Source organism: Amblyomma mixtum, chromosome 3, assembly GCF_055824585.1.
Source record: "Amblyomma mixtum isolate Tamu chromosome 3, ASM5582458v1, whole genome shotgun sequence".
NCBI lineage: Eukaryota > Metazoa > Arthropoda > Arachnida > Ixodida > Ixodidae > Amblyomma > Amblyomma mixtum.
The window spans coordinates 165598100-165621016 of NC_143014.1; the positions used below are offsets into that span (position 1 = coordinate 165598100).

The 22917-nt window shown below is 48.8% G+C and overlaps 1 protein-coding gene across 5 annotated transcripts in view; it reads right to left on the reverse strand.

Moving 5' to 3' along the window:
- LOC149352608 (complement receptor type 2-like) overlaps positions 1 to 22917 on the reverse strand; it is a 353632-nt gene that overhangs the window by 148028 nt on the left and 182687 nt on the right. For 4 of the 5 annotated variants that reach the window (XM_089581794.1, XM_089581793.1, XM_089581797.1 and 1 more), the window contains 4 exons: positions 21368 to 21438; positions 9653 to 9827; positions 7850 to 8038; positions 3760 to 3939 (listed from right to left, as the gene is read on the reverse strand). In XM_089581794.1, the coding sequence (XP_089437920.1) occupies positions 3760 to 3939; positions 7850 to 8038; positions 9653 to 9827; positions 21368 to 21438 (615 nt within the window). The remainder of the gene's footprint in view (positions 1 to 3759; positions 3940 to 7849; positions 8039 to 9652; positions 9828 to 21367; positions 21439 to 22917) is intronic. The other variant, XM_089581796.1, reaches the window with a different exon arrangement.

Sequence of the window (22917 nt, forward strand, 5' to 3'; positions counted from 1 at the left end):
GGGTCCGAAAGCGTGTTACTGTTACCCGCCACAGAAAGGCAAATAATGCGCCATTCGTGCCCCAGTGCCGTGCAGCCGGTTTCATTCTTTCAACAATTCTTTAAAATTTTTTTAAGAATTGCTGAAAATGTTTCGCATACCTACCATACGGCCGCACTTTTCTTCAAGTATAACTTACTTCCAATTACTAAGCTTTATGACTATCGTCTGAGCAGGTGTGTGAAAAACGAGGTGTTGAACAATATATCTTTTCTATCCAAATTTGCTGGTTTAGAAAAACGAGATGCAATGTACAGCACAAGAAATATAGCGCAATGGAACGTGAAAACATACAGAACTTTCTATGGTAATCAAACATTAGAAAATAAACTACCGCGACTTCTTAACAAACTCGCACAAAACGATATTGATCTCCAAAATACAACGCGCCACAAAGTGTTCGAGTATTTTTTACACTACACCTAACCTTTTTTTTCTGTGATTTGTTTACCTAATTCTTCTTTCTTTCACCATCATTGTAAGTTTTCTTTCCAGCCAGGACTATGCTGTTGATTTTATGCTGACTACTGTAACCTGATAAGAGCTCTTCTGTATGTATTTGTTTTCCTTTGTTATCTGTATTTCCTGTATTTCCTGTATTTTTTTTTTTTTGCGTGTGTGTGAAAAAAACCAAACCACTGCATTGCTGTCAAAGTGGGGGCCCGTGGCCTTGTCAAGCTGTCAAACGGCAGCTTTTACTACGGGTCCCCGCCATTATCTGTACCATGGTGGCAAAATAAAAAAATTGAAATAACAGAGGGAGGGGAGGGAGGGCCATTCTCCAAAGAACCGAACGTGACTGACACCGCGGGCGCCTTCTCAGAAGCATCCAGCTGTCCGGGGACGAAACCGGAAGGGGAGAAGGAGCTAGGCGTCCCTTCCCGGGTCCTCCTTACGACACGTCTCTGGCCTGCTTTGGCGGCGTTGGATTTAAGCTCACTCTATTACAATGCAATTACGCAATTCTACCCCGAAAAGCACCGCGTCGCATAGCAAGACGCCTAGAGCGCCACGACTAACAAAATTTTACGGCGTCCTCCGGATTTGATGTCAAGCTGTAACTGTCCTTTGTCAAGAGCGAGGAACATATCTGTTCTTCGTTCCCTCTCTCCCTTCCTTTAGCGACCCCAGCAACCGTTCGCACTTTATTCGATGCTGTACTCAAACTCAAACCAGTCCAGGCTGGGGCGAATGTCATACCAGTGCATACTATTTTTGAGCGAAAGCTGTGTTAGCTTTGTATAAGCCATTTAAACGGTAAAACCGCAGCCGTAGAGCGTTACGCATTTCCGGCTGCGCTATGCAATCGCAGCACTATAGCATATATGCTATCGCCGCAGCCTATCGTGCTACGTGTTAAACTGCAACACATTCTCGCGCAGTGTATTGTACAACGTCGTCTTCGTCAAGTAACACTACTACTGAACATCGTCGTCAGACGTGCCGACAACCCAGCAATGCACAGCAAAACCATGAACCAACTAGGCTAAACATTGGCTTCCGCACGTTTACTCGGTTGAACTACGTTAAAACCCTACCACTTTTTTCCTTTCCCCTCTGTCCTCCTCGCCACGCGAGCTGCGGCGGCGTTTAAGGTGTCCACCGAGATATGAGACAGATGCTGCGCCATTTCTTTTCCTCAAAAAAAAAACGCAGCTGCGGATTTCAACGGCGCATTGACGAGGTGCAAAGGAGTCCACGGCGGATGTTAGTGAAAAGTGTGCGCCGCGGGATGCTCGTAGATTCGCCATGCCGGCGGAAGTATATGTCCTCCGTTCTGACAAGAAAGTTAATAGCGTGTTCATATCTGAGCTGAACGTGGAAGACCACACTGCTAATGGTGGGGCTGACTCATAAAGCGGCGAAGGCCAGTGGCCAAACAAGTTCGAAACAGACAGGCTAAGCCAAGCACGTAAATGTGCTCGAAACAAACACGCCAAAGCCAAGTAGCTAAACATGCTAGGAAAAAAAAAAGGCAGGCGAAGCCAAGTTGCTAAAAGTGCGCGAAATAGAAAAGCAAAGCCAAGTAGGCGTTTGTGTGTCAGGGTGTCCCGTCATGTGCATAAAATGTCTGTAAACATGCTTGTGCTAGCGCTGCGGTCCTCGTTGCATGCATGCACCAGATCGAACTTACCTGCTAGAAACGCCGCTAATTTCAACCAGCTTTCCCTGAATAATGCCCTAAGGCGGCAAGCTTAGCTGTACTAATTGTTTTGCGCTTCTTGTCTCAGTGAGCAATATTGCTCTTCTGTGGTATTAAGGGCCGCCGATGCCACTGCGCTGTTCCGCACAGGGAACAGTGCACAGATACGTTCTGCTTCGGATATAGCACTGATACTCCAAGTGGGATTTGCTACGGTCCTGGCGATGAAATCAGCGGACAGAGAAGTAAAATTTCATACTGAAAAAGTGAATTGTATGGGGGGGGGGGGGGGGGATGTTACAGTCCTTATGATGCGCTTGTTAGAATAGCGTACGAAGAGGTCCTAACGTGGCGTTAAACGAGCTCCTGCTTCTCATACCATAGGACGTGCGTAGCAGGAACTTAATCATGCAGTGGCTGTAGAGTAGTTGACTACCGGAATTTTCGAGTCTGCAGCGGCCGTAACGTAGTACAGTCACCGAATTATGCATGTTTTAGAGCGTAGCTCTTTGGCGCCCGTTTCTGTGCTCCGCGGCGTCGCCGTCGCCATTGCCGTCGCCGTTGTCCGTTGTAACCAGCAGTGGACATCTTAGTCGCTCATTAAGCTGCGAAACCAATAGAGTGGTAGTTTGGGATGCGGAGGGTAAAATTGGTAAATTGGTTTTTGAGGAAACGAAACGGCGCAGTATCTGTGCCATACATCTCTGTGGACACCTGAACCAGAGGGAAGGCGCATAAGTGCCCTGTTGGAACAGTGGAGACCTCAATCTTGCTTTAAGCTACGTGGCAGTAGTGACAGATGTGCGCTGCATGCGTTGGCATTGACAACGTTATGCCAGAAACACGGCGCTGAAGCCATAGGCCATCGGCGTTTGTTGTGTTCATTAGCATTGGCGTTGACAACGTTTTACACTAAGATCATTTTAATGAAAACAAGTGCGCATAACTGGCTCCCTGGGAAAGTGGACGCCTGAATCACGCTTATAGGTACGTGGGGTGATGCGAGAGAGATGTGGGCTGCATGCATTCGCGCTGACAACGATGAGCGAAATCTCGCGATCAACTATTAACTGTCATCTGCCATGGTGGCAGGGCGGGTGGGGACTTTAATGCAAGTATATACAGCGAAACAGGAATTTCTTACCACTAGTGCGGGACAACATCCAATTCCTATCGCTCGTAACGCCTTCCACGGCTGTGACAACATCGCGAAATACTTGTATAGTCCTCGTCTCTGAGAACGAGGCATTTTTTCGGCAAGTCGAGCATATATTCATCTATTTCTCCGACCACAAAGCTTCCTTCATAATAATCAAGAACTGTTAGTGGAGTGTTTCTTGATGAAGGAATATGTGCGAAAAATAAGTTGTCTGTAATTGTACATAAATGTCTTGCTCGAATTCTTTGCTTTAGTCCATCGAAAAACGGAAACAGCTGATGGGCTGCACTCAAATTTCGCATTAGGAAGTAACGTAATCGTCGGTAATTTCTTTAATGGCTTTATTGCCTATTTCTTACGGACGTGAGAGTATATTGTGCTAGAGAAATTTAAAAAAGCAGGTGACGTCAATACTCACTTGGAACACATAATGGCGGCGTGCCCTTCCACTGTCCCAGATGGCATTGAACCCCTCCTTGCGGCTGAAGTGCCAGTGAGGGGTCGCATTGGTAGATTGCGAATGACCCATGAGAGACACTCTGATCTGGCCTGGGCTGCCCGTTTTGCACGGGAGGGAGGTGCTCAATGCGACAGTCAGCTGGAGGAAGAAAGAAGGCCGTGTAACGACATTTTGCTAGTCTTCTTAAGCTTTGCCTGTGGTTGACGTTGGAGGCTGACCACCTTCTATACGCCTGCCAGCAGATAGCGACAGCGTTGTGCTGCTTTCTGTTACACAAGCAAGCGCACTATTCGCATTGTTCAAGCATGAAGGGCATTGTTTGTGTTTTAAAGCTTTTTTTTTTCGTTTCTTCGTTTTCGTGGTAATGCAATGTATGATATTCGTAGTGCAGGAATGCGTTTTACGAGTACAAACTAAATCACTAAAATTTCTTACATGAGCACCAGGCTGTTTGTTTTTCTTTCGTTACCAAGGCTTTTGCGAAAAGCGTTGTAGAAATTGGCTTTCACAAACAACATTTGTTCCGGCATAAAATTGAACCCCAGAAATCAAGGTCCCAGGCTTAGCGCGGTCAGCGCTGCAGCTCTGTTGCTGAGCGAAGGGAAGTAAAAAATCCCTCTTGTACTGACATTTCGGTGATGGCGAAGTTAATCTGGAGCGCGCTGCTACGGTGTGCTTCACGCATGGCTTCAGTTTTGCTGTGTCATACAAAACATTCAGCTGAAGACAAGAAGATGAAATTATGAGAAGTGATCACACTATGCTTGCCCATTTTACTCATCCAGTGATGGAGCTGGCCGCTACCACTTCGTACCACGTCTCGTATACTCACACAAAGAAAGAGTGCATGTTGGCTTAGGAGGCCTTCGGAAGCAACGAAAGTAAAGACCGAGCTGAACTTGCCCTGCAGTCCCGTGTATAGCGGCCGAATGAGAGCGTCGCCATGTTCGTATAAGACATGACGCGGCTCTTCAACTGCTTAGCGAAGAAGGGGCGTCACCTTATGCGATGGGTCAAAGAGCAGCTTTTTCCGGACTTGTGCGCGACCCTCCGAGCACTGTGGTCGACTTTGCATGGGAGGGGACAAGTCTGGAGCGCAGCCTGAAACAGAGGTTCGCGCATTGCAGCCGTCCGGCACATACATCTCCTACGGATGCCCACGTGCCACGTCCCGGCTCCGAGAGTAGGCCCTCCTTGAGCATGTCAGGAGTATTGTGCACGACGAGCTACTTAAGCTTCGCCCTGTCGAGCAACACCCGGGCGTCGGAGCCATCTCGGACGTCGTTCGTGACGAAGTACTTCGAGCGATGCAGGAAATGGTCTGCCCCAAGTCGCTGCCTGCGCCGTATGTAAGGGCGTCGAGCTCTACGCCAGCACCACCGACGTGTTACTGCCCTGCTCCTCCCACATCGTATCAACGATTCCCGACTTCGCCTGCTTTCCCTAACGCACGACCACTTTTAGCAAAGCACACCTGTGGCGCACGTCGAACAACCGGCCCCTGTGCTTCCACTGCGATGAAGCCCGCCACATCCTGCGGCACTACCCGTATCGTCGGAAGGGCCTGCGAAACTTTTCACCAGACGCAACCCGGCCACGTTATGGTGATCGACCCCGTAACATCGCCCAGTACCTGACCACCAACGTCTCCCCTGCTCCTTCACCACAGCGCCAGTCCAAGTCGCCGTAGCCCCGTAGGTTCTCTTCCCCAGGTCGCTAGTCGCCTCTCCTGCAGTCCTCTAGTCCGAGCCGGAAAAATTGAGGACGGCGGCCTCTGAGGGTAGGACGGCCAGCGCTCCGCATTTCGAACAACATCCTCAGCTCGCCGACTTGACCCTTCAACCCGACCTTCCACCCCATGCTCCAATAATCATCCAACGCCTAGAGCAGCCTCTGCTCGACTCCCCATTTCGACGAACAACGCCACCCTCAAGTGCGACCCCTTCCACGATGCACGTTCCAGAAAGTGAGCTCATTTCCGTCGAATTCACAGTCCCTGCTTGCAACCACCATGTGACTGCCTTCATATAGATATCGGCGCGATTTCTCGGTTATAAGTCATGGTCTTGCAACTATAGTAAGAAAAGTCCAGCCATCCTGGAGCGGAAGACAAATACGGGCAGCTGGCGCCCATGTGGTGATGCCGCTCGGGGTCTACGCGGCGTGGATAAAGATTCGCGGTATCACCTTCATTGGCTTCTTCCCTGTGTTGGCTCAGTGCTCCAATGTGCCCTTCTACCCTTCTTCCAACAATCTACCGGCTATCGGTGACAATAATTTTTGTATCTAAACGAAAGCCGGTTCTTCCTTTCCATCACAGGAGTAGTACTCGGGTTTAGGGGAGCAGCACCAAAGAGGAGCCCGCAAGGATTAGCACGACCTGTAACCCAGAATTTCATTCTCTTGCAGCGAAATCAGAGGGTGCTGGAGAGCCTCGGTTGTCTCCGTTTCTATTCGATCCCATGCCAACGCCAAGAATTTCGTACTTACAAATAATGAAAAGCTTTCCTGAATTTTCTGCTTGGAAATTATGAAATTAAACGGTTTTCTTGGAATGCATTTGATTGCTATTTCTCGTCCATCGCTATTAAGTTTATAACCACACTACACTTAAATTTTAAGCCACTTGATATTTGTGCTTTTCTTTTCCTTGCTTCTTTGTAATACGACTGCTCTGCTACGGGTGATGCACATTTGTCTTTTTCACCCCTCTTGGATTACTTTTAATGGTTTTCTCTTCCTTAATGTTTTTTCTCATTTTACGAGGTTACTTAATGACTTTCTGGTAGTTTGCATATTTTTTTTTTTCACATTTATTTTACCGATAGAAACCGTGCTTTTGCTTCGCAGGCTTTTTGTTGTCTTTTTCACACCTCATGCACCGTTCACGGCCGCGTTTTATGTTTAATTTTTTAACTCACACATGCACCATGTCAACCTTTTTAGCCTGCCTCTTCGACACCGCCATTTGCTTCGCTGTTTTAATTGTTACGTTCCCATGCACGCTTCTCAGTTTACCTTCCCGTTAGGCCGCCGCGGTGACACATTGGTTATGGCGCTCGGCTGATGACCCGAAAGACGCGGGTTCGAGCCCGGCCGCGGCAGCCGAATTTCGACGGAGGTGAAATTGTAGAGGCCCATGTTCTGTGCGATGTCAGTGTGCGTTAAAGAATCCCAGGTGGGCGAAATTTTTGGAGCCCTTCACTAGCCCTTCACTCCCTGAGTCAACTTGGGACGTTAAATCCACATAAACCAAACCTTATCTTCGGGTGCACCCGTCTTCACTTTTCCTCCTTTATCTTGAAGACGACTGCTCTTTCAAAATTACTTTTTTTCTGTTTCACTATACTCACCTTTGGGTTCTAAGTTCACGAATTATTGCAGAATTAGCTTTTGCCTTTTGTTGTTGACCATTCGGTTCGTACATGTTGCAATGTCCTCTTATATTTGTTTCTTTTGTTTAGGATAGACTCTGAAAGCATCTGAAGAGATTTATTTACTCGGGCATTTGGTGTTTAAGCGAACACTGTGATAAGTTTTCAAAAAGAGGATTTTAGGGTAAAAAATATAGCTTTTCCGGCACAGTATTATCAGTGTTGCTGGCCACCAGAAAACCGCTGAATCGTCTTCACTAGTAAGCTGGGTAACTAATTTTTAATAATGAACTTTTAACTTTTGGAGTTTGGTGCCTGTTTGCAACTGGAGATTTGTAGCCGGTGGTTAGTAATAGCCATATTAGTTTTCATAATTTCGAAAAACGCGATTACTTTCGTGATGTATCTCGATAAAATTTGGCCTTTTGGACTTGTTACGTGCACTGGAGGGGTTGCTTTATTGCATGGCTTCGAAAGGGCGTGTATTATCGCATGATGCAGCCAGTTCTCACAGTGTTTTTGCGGCAGTAGCAGGCGATCAAAATTATCACACGCTATACCTTGTGCTGGCAGACATAACAGCAGCCAGACGACAAGCATCACGTAATGGCAGATTAAACTTTGTGCATTAGCGTTGTTGGCATGCTCGATATGCGATAACCTGCTTTCCTCACCTGGCTTGCAAGAAGGATATCTTTCATCGACCCTTCCAAAGAGGCATAGAGGTTGATGTTGCTCGTAATCAGCGTCCTCCATCGTGTAGCCGCTCTTGCACCTGAACCTCACCTGCTGGCCGTGAGGCACCGCCCCGCTTTGTTCAGCTTCAACCCCGTCCGGGAGAAGTGTCGGGATTGTACAAGGCACTGCGACAGGCAAGGTGAAATCATGATTCAGTATCTTGCAGTTGCCCATTCAGTCTGTAATATTAATTTTAGGAAAAACAGGAGTGTTAACTAGTTGTGTTAGAGATGATGTTTCAGTGCTCAACACTGGGTCCCTAACAAGTTCTGATTGTCCTAGTTATTTCTTTCTCATGGTGCATATCTTCGGTGACTTGTTGGCCACGATTGATGTGCTCCCTTTCTATTTTCGACACCTCAACTCCAATTTCAAACCGCTGTTTGTTCCCAGACTATCCAGCATAACCTTTATAGATACCAATATTCAGGTCGGCCATTTAAATATGCCACTTTAGGCCCTTAGTCACGAAGCTAAATAATTCTGGATGAAAAGGCAGGCGGAACAGTCGCATTGGGGAGTTTCTCGATTTTCAAGGTATTGATTAACTTTACAAAGTGTTCAGCCAAGCGCGGATTTATAGGGGGAGGCAGGGAAACGGTCCCCTCCCCTAGGCGAGAAATCTAACTTAGGAAAAGCATAATGAACCCCATTTGTTTGAAATATATGGAAGAAATATATGGTTCGAACGGAACAGCCTCTACCCAACCGCCCCTTCCGAGAGTGAACGACAAATCCGCTCCTTTGTTCGGCTGACAATTATCACGAAGGTGGAAGTTGAGTTATCGGGCCGCATGACAAAAACTTGCGATATTATTATGCACGGGAGCCGAAACCGTGGTTGACAGCACGTAACAGTGATGTATTATTTTTCTTGTATGTACACGAGCTGTCACACCCCACTCCTTGTGGTACGCGGTAGCTTGCTCAAATTTAATTTTATAAATAGTAAAATTTTCGCGTTGGGTTTGGCGACTAGGATGTTGAGCACTAGAAGTGTAGAATTGGTCTATTTTCCTTGAGTCTACGATGAGACGTGAAAAATTGAAACCGCGGCTTGCGAGGGCCGCTTCTAAGTATCGCTGCGTGCGTACCATCTGATTCAACGTCATCAAAACTTATTTATGACGCACCGCACAAAACAACGCTTTGTAAACTTGTGTGGGTAGCGATGGACACATTGTTGGGCCCAATTTTTCAAACGTACTTAATCCTCGATAGCCTGAGTCGCTTGCAAAACGAAGCCCATGATGCCGAAGCCTTCTTATATTTCAAACGAAGAACTCTGAAACCACCGATCGCTGCTGTATGCAGTTGTTTCTGCCGTTACTTCACGCTTAAGTATATTTTCAGAATTAAGACAGGGTGGCTGTTGAGGATGAGCCACGGGCAGGCACCCAAAGACTGAACTCTTGGACGGTTTGAAGGGGGGCGTTATTGAGCGCACCCTAAGCCAAGATGGACTCGAGAACGTCCAGCGCGTGTCGCCTTGCGCACACTCCCAGCGGTCTTCCTCTTCTTAGCGCTGGCTGGGCAGCGAAGACGATGAAAAAGGTTCAGCTGTGGCAAAACCGTGCAGGTCGAGCTGCTTATGGTCCTTGTTCTCCACTACTTCCTTTTGACTAATTGCACACGCCGATAGATTTTAATATTTACCAGCTGCGGGGCCAAGCTATCAGCAGCACTCTTAGCGCTGTTGGCATGTGTGGCAGAAGGAGAGATTCTATGCACCCACTTACTTTCGGTGCACCAGGGCCCTGGTGGTTTCCACGCGCCGTCCTGGCAGCTCAGTTGCAGCTTTCGTTCGCCTCTGCGTGGACGCAACTGCTGTACGAAGGCATACCCGGGTGCACATTCCACATAGAGGCTGCTGTCGGACTCAGACACTTGGGCACCCGCTTGCACCCCCGACCACTGAAAAAAAAAAGAAAAAATATATAATGAGATTCTAGGAGCAGGTGCAGGTGTAAATTTTAAATAGGTCGGTTTACTGTCCCAAACAGACTCAAGAGCTATTAGGGACAGCGTAGTGGAAGGCTTGGAATTGATTTAGACATCGGGGGTTCTTTAATGAGCGCTGACATAGCACAGCACAAGGGTGTTTTTGTATTCCGCCTGCACCCGCGGGCCTGGGATGGGCAGCGAAACACCCAAGTCACTGAGCCACTGCGGCGAGTGAAAGCAGGAATGTAGAGCTAACGTTTTCCGCATGGAAAGCTTTCCAGCCGCGGTAATAAACGGTTATTCACATTGGCTGCACAGCGGCGGAATTGCACATCTACTGTATTTATACTGGAAGGGGCACCCATTAAAATTAAAATGATACATCTTGGAAAGACCTTAAATTTTTGAGCAATATTTGTTTTCTTCCCGATGTGCATTATGGAATATCCATCATGGTCACACGCTGACATCTGCTTGTTCATTGTATTCCCTTTAAATTCCTCTTAACAGCAGCATAGCAATCCAGACCGATGGTGGGATTGCTGTAGGTCTGGGGGTTTCACCTTGCTGTTTACGATCATGTCATTGCAAGCAAGAGAAAGCCCAAGGAAACCAACATGTTCATATTTCGAAGACTTTAACACAAGCCCAGGAATTAGAATGACAAATTAGAAAATTGGGCTTATATATGTAGTGCTTTCGGCTTGTTTTGTCCCATAAGCTAGCGGTATTGGGGGACTACGGTCAGCATGGGTTGCTTTAGCTGTACTGGAGCAATACACCTCCATAAAAGAAGTAATACTTTGGTTTAGGCAAGTTTGTTCACAACTGCAAAGCATACTAAAGATGGCGCAAAAGAGAACAGGGACATAGAAGACCCATGAACATGATGGGCCCGGCCCCACATACAATTGAGATTTATTCCTACACGACTGCGCATTTAAAATAAAGCAGAGTGATCTCGCAGATACCCTTCAACAAAAACATCTATAAACTATAAGATCGCAAAAACTTGGAGGGTATCTGTGATACCACTTGACTGTATTTTAAATGGGCACGCATATCCTAATAAACCTTGTTTTAAGCAGCACCGGGTACGCCGTGGTGGCTCAGTGGCTATGGCACCCGGCTGCTGTCCCGAGGGACGCGGTTTCGATCCCAGCCGCGGTGGTCGAACTTCGATGGAGGCAAAATTCTAGAGGCCCGTGTCTTGTGTGTTGTCAGTTAAAGATCCCCATGTGGTCGAAATTCTCCGGAGCCCTTCACTACGGCATCCCTCATAGCCTGAGTAGCTTTGAGACGTTAAACCCCATAAACCAACTTAAGCAGCACCGGTACCATCGTTTTAATGTGTCGTCTTTGCCCGTGTTTGTTTTGCGCAGTCCTTGGCACAAAATAAATTTTGTACACTCTGGTAAGTGATCTCACTTTATATTGTTCTCGATATTCTCGTGCTTGCATTCATGCTTAACTGCCAAACTCTTATATTATGGCATGTTATGGGACAGTATGGTACTGAGTGGAGTGGCGTGGTGTGGCGTGATGTGGTACGGCATGGTATGGTATGGTACGTAGCGTTTACCGTCTTCGAGTGGCACGTGGATAGATGAGGGACGCCGTAGTAGATGGCTGCAGATTAATTTTAACCACGTGGGGATCTTTATCAGGCTCTGAAGCCATGAAGTGCACGGTGTTTTTGAATTTGATTTAAAAAAGCAGCCTCTGCGGTCGGGGCTCGATCCCACGACCTTGTGCTGAGCAGATGAAAGTCAAAGCTACTGAGAACTGCCGCGGGTGGTCTTGATCTGGATCCGACTGAGAGTCGCCTTCGCAGGCTGCTAGCCCACCAGTGCAATCCGCTACGTGCTGCTTTTCTTCCAAGATGTGTTCAAAGTAACCGGCGTACTTTTTGTCCAAGTCGTCGTTTTTTCTGAGTAGAGTATAGTATATGAACTTAGGCAGGTACGCCTGTTGTAATGTATGTCCTGTCCGCAAGGATCGCTGTCTATCCGCGTAGCAGGGCGTGGCACTCCTGCAGCTCCAAATGTCTGGCGGGTGAGTAGACCGCTCCTCTGCACCCCTGGCAAGCTGCGCCGATTGATGGGTGCCGTAAGCATCTCAGTACAAGGCACCGAACTCTGTAGGCCGGACTGTTTTGATAAATGCTGTACATATATTCGCAGGCGTTGTCTTGCATGACCTGAGACGGCGAACGTCAAAGTGTTATTTTTGCACCCCTATACGAAGCTTGTTTACACTTCGCGTATGCTGTGTTTAGTGGCGTTTTCTGTGTCTGTATTTAGAGGCAGTACATTGTTCCAGGCTCTTCCCCCCCCCCCCCCCCCCGCTTTCTGTTACATTTTTTCCGCGTTTTCACTTCTGAATATTTAGGCCCAACACTCGTGCACAAAGAAAAAACAACTAACTTGATAGTGCAGATCAGGTAGCTTTATGATGCTGTAAATTTTCAACACGCCTCACGAGATTCCAAACGTCGTAATGATGTTTACCATTCTGCAGCTAAGACAAATAGGGAAGACAGCCTTCCACATTGCTCAATTTGTAGAGTGCCAGAATGGACATGCAGAGTTCATGGATTTTGTTTATACCTGATGGCATACTGTATTTTCTTCCCTTTTCTACCAAATAACTTCATGCAAGTGAAGAAAATGCTTATAGCGAATGCTTACGGTGGAGCAAAGCTGAATCGTTTTGCTTCACTGTAAAAATTAAAATCCTCAATAACTCAATTTGTTTGAAAGCCTGGTTTTTTATTTTGTAGATACTCTAACGAGCTCATTCTTTGCCTTCCTCTTTTCTACTTGTAACATTTCTTTGGCAATGTGAGCAATCTTCTTAATGAATGTAGGACTCGCAGGCGATATTGAAGGGTTCATTGTACGAAACGTGACGGGGGCCATGTGATACTGTCGCAAAAGAAGTAGCAGATCGCGACAACAGTTGTGGCGTCGACAATACGATTTTTCCTTGTGAAATCCTATAATGTTTTGACGTAGACAAACAAAAATTACGGAGGGCACATACAGCTGCTTGAGTTCTCTGAATAAGAAAGCATTCACGCGGGGCGTTCCGCTGCGGCGATTTTGTACTACTCTTATGCGGTGGCCAGGGAAGCTCATCTTTTCGCGCTGCCCGAACGGAAGTTGATGAAGACGACGGTACCGAAACCTCATTTGGCTCGTGGGGTTTTGTGCTGCAGTAGCAACGGCAGGGGGGGGGGGGTGTAAATATAGAGGTGGGATTAGCCTTACAGTGACCTGTCGGAACTGCTCTGCCTCAGTCACTGATTTAAGTGATTGCGCCTCTATAACTGTTCCATAACGTCAGTGTCCCCTAAAAACTTCAGCACTGATCGTGACACTAATCGCCGTTCAGTTCGGGGTCCTCAGGATAAATGATGCGTGAGACGTCGTCCATGGGAAAGTTCAGACTCCCCAGGTTTTCCAGGAGTGCCTCACGCTCGTCAGAAAAACGCGGGAACGCTAAAACGAAACGGTGCACATCACTCAGAACATCTTGCGCAACCATACCGGCGTGTAGGCAGAGTTCATGCGTAGTCGAAAAAGAGAGTGGCTCTGTCGCTCGACAAGCCTTGCGTAACGCAAGCGAGGCCCAAATATGGATGAAGTGGAGAAAAGTGTTGCACCACTAGGTGGCTAGCGAAGTTCTCACCCTTTGGGACAACCACTCAAGATGCATATGACGGGGCTTCTTGAGCAAAGGTCTCTGCCGTCTGACCAGCGGCTACAACGTGAGATGTTAGCCACTAGAAAGAAAACTGTCAATTCTACCTACTGTAGCTTTACCAACCTGCACTCAGGCGCTGTAGTGTAGACTTGGAGTCCGACAGAATAATGATTATCTGTGGTCTGCAGAAACACGGACGTTTATGCGACCTTACAATGGCGAATGATTCAGCCGAAGTGCACGACACTACACTTGGCAGGCGCCCAGCCCAAGACATTTCAAGGTACGGCACTACAAATGCGGTTGAGTATGATTGTTCATGCCTGCTTAGAGTGCAGACTTGTAGGGGGCGATCATAAACGCTGTTGAGATGCTCGAGAACGAAAGATCTTACTTCTACCAGAGGTAGCGGTCCTTTTGTGCGTAAGCCAAGGATGCCGAAGCCGCAATGAATCTCATGATAAAGCCATGGCGGGCACTGCTGACACCTGTGTCCCGTGGGTGGCCAACCTACTCTGTTGAGCTTAGGGTGTGAAGGGTTGCAGAAAATTGACTTTGGGTCCTAGCTCGTAGTCGAAAAAACAGCACATGATGAGCCCGGGTCTCTCGAAGGCGAACTAATTGTAGAAACAGTATATTGCAGGTTTGTAAATGTAAGAGAAGGCAACGGCTTCTCCTAAGAGTTGGTAGGAGCCTGGAGTGGAATTCCCAGCGCGCCCTTTAGTCCTTTCATGTTGGCGATCTCAAGGCGCTTATACTGGCTGAATTGTTAGCACACATATATGTGATAACGTGAAGATATGCGCTAGGTGTGAAAATTGTTAGCACACATATATGCTCCTTACACTTGCTTCCCTCTTCAATTTTCATTGCCACTTTGTTTCATTGGTACTATACGTACCAAGGAAACAAATGATATCTCCTGAAGGCCCGGTGTCACCATATGTGTGCAGAACTTTTTTTTTATGGTTTCGGTTACTGCTGGGATAAAATCTGCCACACATAAAGTTAACAAGGGCATGAGATTGGGCTAGTCGAACTGCACTGCATGAGGGCTGCGCTGCAAGTGCATAAATACGCTTAACCGATCCTGTCTGTCGCTTAGTCTTTGTCGGTCTATATCCTAGCAGCGAAGCATTAATCATTGCCTCACATGGCTACAGCTTAAACTTACAGCCCTCTACAGCATGCCGTGTAGAAGAATCTCAGTCTAGGCATGCAAATTGAACCCTGAAAAGCCCTTTAAGAATACCGCCGCTGGATTGTAGGTCAGTGCGGGAATGGCTCAGGTGAAAGTACTTTGGTTTGGGCTCGTAGGTTCGACGTCATGTTTGAAACAGAAAGGCGAAAATGGGAAGACGACAAAAAGTAATGTGAAGAAACAGGACAGGCGCCATCTATCAACTGAGGTTTATTGCACCACTACCTGCATTTATACGCGGCACCCAGCCGTATCACAGAAGGCAACGTCGTGCGTCGATCGGGACAGCACTGCAATTTTTTTGTGCTGAATACTGTACCACTCAAAGAAACTTCGACACTGCAAACTCCAATCGAAGGCAATCATACCTCAAAATTGGACATTTTTGTCCCATTGAAACAAAACTATACGTCGGAGGAGGCACTTAAAAGCACCGCTCTAAACGGAAACAGTAGCTCCGGTATCAACTAAAGCCATGACAGGCACACCATGAACAAGCACGTGCACTTTGTTCCGTCATGTAACTATAGGCGGGGGCATCTCTTCCGGTGGCAGGCGTCCAGCGACCTCAACTCCATCGGTCGCGGCGAGTAGTTTTCCGTGGGAGGCGCGAAGGAACGCTTTAGGGGTGATGGAGACCGACACGTGCGGGATGCTCGAGGTGGTGTCACGCTTCTATCCGATGCCGGTGAACGAACCCGCAAATGCGAAGGCCAGGGGTCCACGGAATCAGGCGGGTAGGATGCGCGCCGAGAAGGAACTTGTTGGTGATCCGACCTCGGAGGATAGGCTGAAGAGCCGTAACGGGATGGATGGTGGCGAGAACAGAATCACGCGGTGTGACCGGGCTAACCGCAGAGGTAGCCGAGAAGAGAGCGACCAGAAACAGGCTGCAGCGGTAAGTAGTCACTGTGCGAATTGCGGGGCCAAACGTCCTAGTCAAATATGTGATAGGCGTATGCTTGTAGTAGCGGTACCAGTGCTCCGGGACCGATCGCGGTATGTTGCTCGGCCGCAGCCTTTGAGGTACCCGGTGCTCCACAAAGTCCGCTGCGTTAACGGCCGTTGCCGATGGAGGGCGCGTGGGATACGCGGTAGGGAGCGCTGAGGGGCTCCAAGTGGGTTCCAACGACCTGGTCATTTCTTCTCGAGAGATCTGGCGGATCGTGCATGCCAGATCACAAGACGGTGTTCTGTCACCAGCTGTCACCAGCTGCCACAGTCGTCACTCCTCCAGATGTGTGAATGGGAGGGTAATGCGACGCATTTTCAATGTCTCAAACGTGCGCCAGTGCGGGATGATGTCAAACATGGACTCGAGACCTGCTTTCCCGATAAGAAAATTGCGGATGCCTTCAGTCAATACTTTAAGCAAGCGGTCAACTTTGTCCTCTTCTGTCATGCGAGTGCAGACAACCTTGCTTAATTTCAAGCATTCTTCAATATATTTCGTACATGTCTCACCGGGAAGCTGAGCCCTTTGCGCTGCCGCTTGTTCATCCAGCTCCTTTTTCGAGACAGAGTAGCCGAAGCCCTTCTAGAGCTCGTCTACAAAGTGATCCCATGTCGTTCGGGAAAGAATCCTCGAGGTTGTCATACCAAGTTCGGTTCGTGTCTGCAAGGTGGGCTGAGGAGCCACACACTTATTGTGGCAGCTCACCCGTTGGTAGCGAGTAAGCCATCGTCCACGTCGTCGCTGGATGAGCCCGCGAACGACCTTGGCTACCGGTAATGCTGCCACGAACTGCTGGTCACGGACCTCGGAGCGTCTCCGTCCAGAGACATCGTCAGCACAGAAGGCGACAGACTACGAGGCAACGACTGGCGAAGTTGCAACTGGGGATCCGTCTTCGGGCGACCTGTTTACCCAGCATTTCCGCTAAGACGTTATGAGCAGGGGTTTATGCAGACCAGAACGGGCGACTGAAGACCGCTGCGTCGTCTTGCCGTGCATTAAACGCATCTACCTGATTGTCTTTATATTAAGGCGAAAGCCTTTAATGCCTCATCGTTGCCGATGGAAGGTTGTGTGCAGAGGTGTCACGCTTTTCTAGTCAGACCGGAAAAAAGAAAATCTTTCTGCCCGATGGGATCCGAACCACGATCCTTCCGTTCCGCTGCCGAGCGTGCTAATGGTTACGCTACATCCTGTCAACGCATATGTAGTGCTCCTTCTCTAGGACGCGGAGTGTTCGCAGAAAGGTGTCGAATCAGACGGATGCTTCCCAAACGCCCTCCAGTGTCATCAGCATTTAAGATTCACAAACAATTGTGTACTTAATTAACATCTTATACCCCTGTCAAGCGGGCAAGTTAAGCGCACTTACGGGAGTGCGCTTTGGCATCTCGAGTGACACTTTGGGCTACGCGGTGCTAAACGGGAAAGCAAAGTGCACTCATAGTAAAAAAAAATGGCAACAGAAAATGAGCGGAATTTCTGAACAGGACGATGGAAAAGAAAAAAAGACTCATGATATTTGATTGCTTAAAGTGATAGCGCAAATAAAACGAGGTTCAACCGTTTTTAGCGATAAAAGAAATGAAAATAGAAGAAAAGCCAAGACCAGCCAAGACGATCCACAATTTTGACATTTTCGAGGTTGAGTTCCAAGCAGATAGCTTGGTGGGACCATTCAAAAGCTTTGTAAGCGGCGCAATGATAGAGGCGAAGTTGCGCACAAAACGGCGGAAATACGAGCACAGGCCCACGAAGCTTCGCAGCTCTTTAACAGAAGTCGGCTTGGGAAAGTGCGTGACAGCACGTAGCTTCTCTGGATCGGGCAGGACGCCATCCTTGGAGACAACGTGGCCGAGTATGGTCAGCTGGCGGGCGCCAAATCGGCATTTCTTTAGGTTCAGTTGGAGACCGGCGCCGGTGAGACAGGTCAGTACCTTGTGCAACCGCGTGAGATGAGTCGGAAAATCGGGCAAAAAAACGACAACATCGTCTAGGTAGCATAGGCAAATATTCCACTTAAGTCCACGCAAGATATTGTCTATCATTCTCTCAAACGTAGCGGGAGCGTTGCAGAGTCCGAATGGCATGACGGTAAACTCATAAAGGCCGTCAGGTGTGACGAAACCGGTTTTCGGGCGGTCAGACTCAGCCATGGGCACTTGCCAATAGCCGGATCGGAGATCCAAGGAAGAGAAGAACTCGGCTCCTTGCAAACAGTCGAGGGCGTCGTCAATACGTGGTAGCGGGTAGACGTCCTTGCGCGTAATTTTGTTCAGGCGGCGGTAGTCAACGCAAAATCGAATCGAACCATCCTTCTTTTTCACCAGCACGACGGGAGACGACCACGGACTAGAAGAGGGCTGAATAACGCCGCGCTGCAGCATGTCGTCAACCTGCTCAGCGATGACGTGGCGCTCCGGAGGCGACACACGATAGGGCCGCTGGCGTAGAGGGGCATGAGTTCCGGTATTGATGTGGTGGACGATAGTGGTCGCGCGGCCCAGGGAAGTTGTCTGGTGGTCGAATGATGAGCGGAACTTGTTAAGCAGGGCGAGGAGCTGCTCGCGGTGAGGTGGGTCGAGGTCGCTGGCAACTGAGCGGTGAAAAATCGCCGAGGACGGCGGGTCGCAGGTAGCGTTAGGCAGCGTGAGGGCGGCGATTGGTGTACTTTCGGAAAGAGCATCATCGTCGAAGGGTGCGATCAGGTCAACGGGTTCAACATGTCCAAGGCACTCTCCACGGAGCAACCTGAACCCAGAGGGTGAGGGATTCGAGACTACGATCTCGGCGGCACCTTGGCGCATGTCGACGACGGCAAACGGAAGAGGAAGGCGTCGGCGAGAAGCAAAGATAGGCGAAGGGGCGAAGAGTACAGGCTCGCAGGAACCAGAAATTGAGGAAAGGGGAACGAGCACGGCACTGCCGGGGGGAACATCGGTGTCGGCGGCGACAACGCATTTGGCACCAGAGCAAGGCGGCTGTTCGTCGACGGGCGCATCGCAGAGCATGGAAAAGGAGACGTGAGCACGGGCACAGTCTATGACGGCATGGTGACGGGATAGAAAATCCCAGCCAAGGATGAGGTCATGGGAGCAAGAGCTGAGCACTAAAAATTCGACGACATATAAAACGTCCGCGATGACGACACGTGCCGTGCAAGCGGCAGAAGGATGAATGGGCTCGGCGCTAGCGGTGCAAAGAGAGAGTCCAGAAGTAGAAGTGGTGACTTTACGAAGTGAACGGCAGAAGTTTTCGGCTATCACGGAAACGGCAGCACCAGTGTCCACAAGCGCAAGTGCTCGAATGCCGACAACTAACACGTCTAAAAAGTTCGGTGGTGAAAGGCGAGGTCTTGAGCAGGTCGAAGTGTGCGCAGTTCGTGCCCCCAGAACTGCGGCTCCTAGTTTTCCGGGTTGTCGGTCATGTTACGACGCCGCATAGGTGACAAGGACCGACGACGAGGGGAAGGTGACCGATCAGAAGGGACGTGGGGCCGGCGTGGCAAGTGGTCAGCAAAAGCCTCCCCAGGTAGCCCTGAAGGTGTGCGAGCAGCACGAGACGGGTAGTAGTTCGGCACAGCGGGCACAGGCGCAGCCAGAACCTGACGACAGTGGCGGGCGACGTGGCTTGGGAGCCCGCACGTGTAACAAATCGGCCGGTTGTCAGCAGTGCGCCAAGAACTGTAGGAAGTAGGTGCCGGTCGGAGCCGGGAAGCACGAGGTGTAGGCGGCGTTGTCCGGACGTATGGAAAGGCCAGCGGTTGCGGTGGTAGGGCGACGGCTTCGGCATACGTGAGAGGCGCACGCATAGGGGCAGGCGGCGTAGCAATAGGAGTGCCGTAGCTCAAAGGTGCAGCGACGGGGGCGGTCTGCATCGAGAGGCGGTTGACTTCAGGAGCCAGTGGAGCCGGAGCCGGCTGCCGACGAACGGGAAGCGCATCGGCTACCTCCTGTGCTATGGTCTGCCGTATCTCAGGGGTCAGGGTAGGGGGCGTATAGTGCGCGCCAGAGAGGAGCGAAAGCTGCCGGGCCACCTCATGACGCACGAAGTCTTTGATGTGATCCAAAAGGTCACTATTGACGGCCAGGCCGGAGATGGACTCAGCAGGTGCGGGCGGGCGACGAGCGTTAAGTCGCTGCTTGCGCAACTCATCGAAGCTCTGGCACAGGTTGTACACGGAGGCGACGGTTGTGGGACTTTTGGCCACCAGCATATGGAAAGCGTCGTCGTCGATGCCCTTCATAATATGGTTGATCTTGTCGGCCTCAAGCATAGACGGGTCGACACGCTTGCATAGGTCGACCACATCTTCGATGTAGGCGGTGAAACTTTCACCCGTACACTGAACACGAGCGCGCAAGCATTGCTCAGCGCGAAGTTTACGCACGGCGGGACGGCAAAAAACTTCGGCAAACGTTGTCTTGAAAGTAGCCCATGTTGGAATATCAGCCTCGTGATTGCGAAACCAGAGATTCGCGACGTCGCTCAGGTAAAATATTACGTTGTTTAGTTTCATGTCATCCCAGTTGTTGTGACGGCTCACCCGCTCATACGAAGCCAGCCAATCCTCGACATCCTGGTCGCAGTGTCCGTTGAAAACGACGGGGTCTCTCTGCCGGACGGCACCGGAGCAAATGACGGGCTGCGATGGGACTGCTGGCTGCTGGCTTTCGTTGGTCGTCGCCATCGGAATTGTGCGGCTGCGGAGCTCCACGTTGGTAGTGTACTAGGCGAACCCGCACGCTCCACCAAATGAAGAGGGGTTTACTGGCAAGTTCGAAGGACTGGCAGCAAAACGATGGCACAGGCTGTTCGAGTAGCGGCGGCACCAGAACAGAACCAAGAGCGAGCTCGAGCTCTCCACGCGCGCGGCCGCCGGAATCGGAGGACGCACAAATCGCTTCGTCGTCGTTGGTGCTGGCGCTCTGCCTTCTTCATTGCACTCATGATATTTGATTGCTTAAAGTGATAGCGCAAATAAAACGAGGTTCAACCGTTTTTAGTGATAAAAGAAATGAAAATAGAAGAAAAGCCAAGACCAGCCAAGACGATCCACAATTTTGACAACAAACAAGACGGCGGCGGGCAGCGATGTTGCATCTGATCACGTTTACTTGTTTTGTTGCTTCGCTTGTAGCTATAACCAAGGAACTTTTTTTCTGAAAACAGTGTTATAGCACGTAAAATAAAGTTGTAAGTACTTTTTATGCACTATAAATTTCGTGCCATTGGAACCGCTGGCGTCGAGGCTACGCACTCCACCAGCAAAGTGTGGTCCGTGAACGCACTCTCAGCGGAGTGCACTCTTCCGCGAGTGACACTCCACTTGCGTCGTTTAGATGCGGCAAAGTGTACTTACAGCGAAGTACACTCTCCTTAAGTGCACTTAGCTTGCCCGCTTGACAGGGGTATTAACCACAGACCAGTGACACAAGGATCAACACTGCGCTAAATGCTTTCGCCTCACCGCACTTCAGGTCAACAAAGTGTCCCCCTGAATTTTTCTGCGTAGTCAGCGATGCCGACCACCACTCAGGAGAGGCATCTGCTCTTCATGGGCGTCACAATATTATTAGTTCCTCTTTCCAGTGGCCGTTCAGATGGCAACAATCACTACAGCAACGAATAAGGGAAGTATGTTACCCGTTGTCCCCGCCGGCTGGATGTCAGGCGTTTGACTTGAGAACCAGGCCCAGGGGCTACGGTACATTTTGCTGTAATAGGAAAAGGAAATATAAGTTCCCCATTTTCTCCCAAACAATATTACCGCGAACCTTTGTCGTGTTTTTTTTTATTTTCCTTGTTCGATGCACGGAAGGCACCTTATCATTTTGTTTTCCATGCAACAGGCGACCAGATTCCGCTGGAAGACTGTAACCGTATCCAACGGCCTTTTAGAAATCGGAGATCGATTTCGGTGCTATGCTGTCTTCCTCACCTTTAAAGTTTTTTTTTTTCCGAGAGCTACGGCGATTACGATCTTCGACGATCGCCGAGCACACTTAATGCTACAGACGCCTCCAAGTTGCTTCTCTTTACCGGTATAGGTTAGCTTAATAACAAGTATGAGCTTCGAGATGGTCTTTTGTTTTCTCCGAACGTATTCGTCCACGCTGTAAACACAGCCACATGACAATATAATCGATCTGCATGAGAGGTTTAACACTCCTAATAGCTCAGAGATAGCCTACTGGCTATTATAATACTGGATCATATAATATCTATTCTCATACAGAATTTCATTCTGCTGTAAAACTCCGCCCGCATCCAGGACCACCATAAAGAAGTCCTTCGTGATAAAAAAATAGTCCGTTGTTAATGCTTTTCCTCATAACTAAACAAGAACCTAATCAAAAGTCGAAATTGTAAGCTTCGGGATTTGGATGACGCTGGCTTGTCTGATATAGTCAAACATTAAAAAACTGATTTCTTTCAGTGTTCTGACTTGTCAAAGGACTAATATAGGACGCCACGGACCAAGGCCCACTGTTACCAAGTTCTGTTTTTAAGTTCAATACTATTATACTGACCATCGTATTCGTTGTATTCATCCCCATTAATGCACTCTCTCGAAAAAACAAGAAACCAGCTTTTCTTCTTTAGCTGTTATGTATGGTGACAGCAATCAAAAGCGCCCTGAATGGTTACTCCCACGAGGCGTGCAAAGTTGGTTTGAATAGTTAATTTCTTAATAACGAAAAAAGTAGGCATATGGAGCCTTTCCCGATTCAGAGAAGCTGTAACTGGCTGCAGCAATAGAAAGCAAGAACAACAGTAAAAAAGTGTGAAAAAACTTAGGAAAGGAAAGAAAAAGATTATTTTGCTGCTTATCTGCATACGATGATGATTAAACAAGTGAATCTAGATTTCTTCAATTTACAGCTAGGGCTGTGCGAATAGTACTTACACAAAAGCGATTCGGATACGTATAGTTTAGCTTTGCTGGCGATTCGAATGTGGCTCAAAACCGAATCGAATATGAACCGAATAGTGATGGAAAGGAGTGAAATACGATTGAGATATTTTTACCAATATTCGCTACTTTTGAGAACATTCGTACAAAACAAATTGCTGGCGGTTTAGCATCGCTGAGCACGAATTATTGTGCGAAAGCAGAGAGTGGACATCACCGCCATGTACCTGAAAGCATGATTAAGGTGGTCACTGACCCAGGGAGACAGTTATGCGCCTTT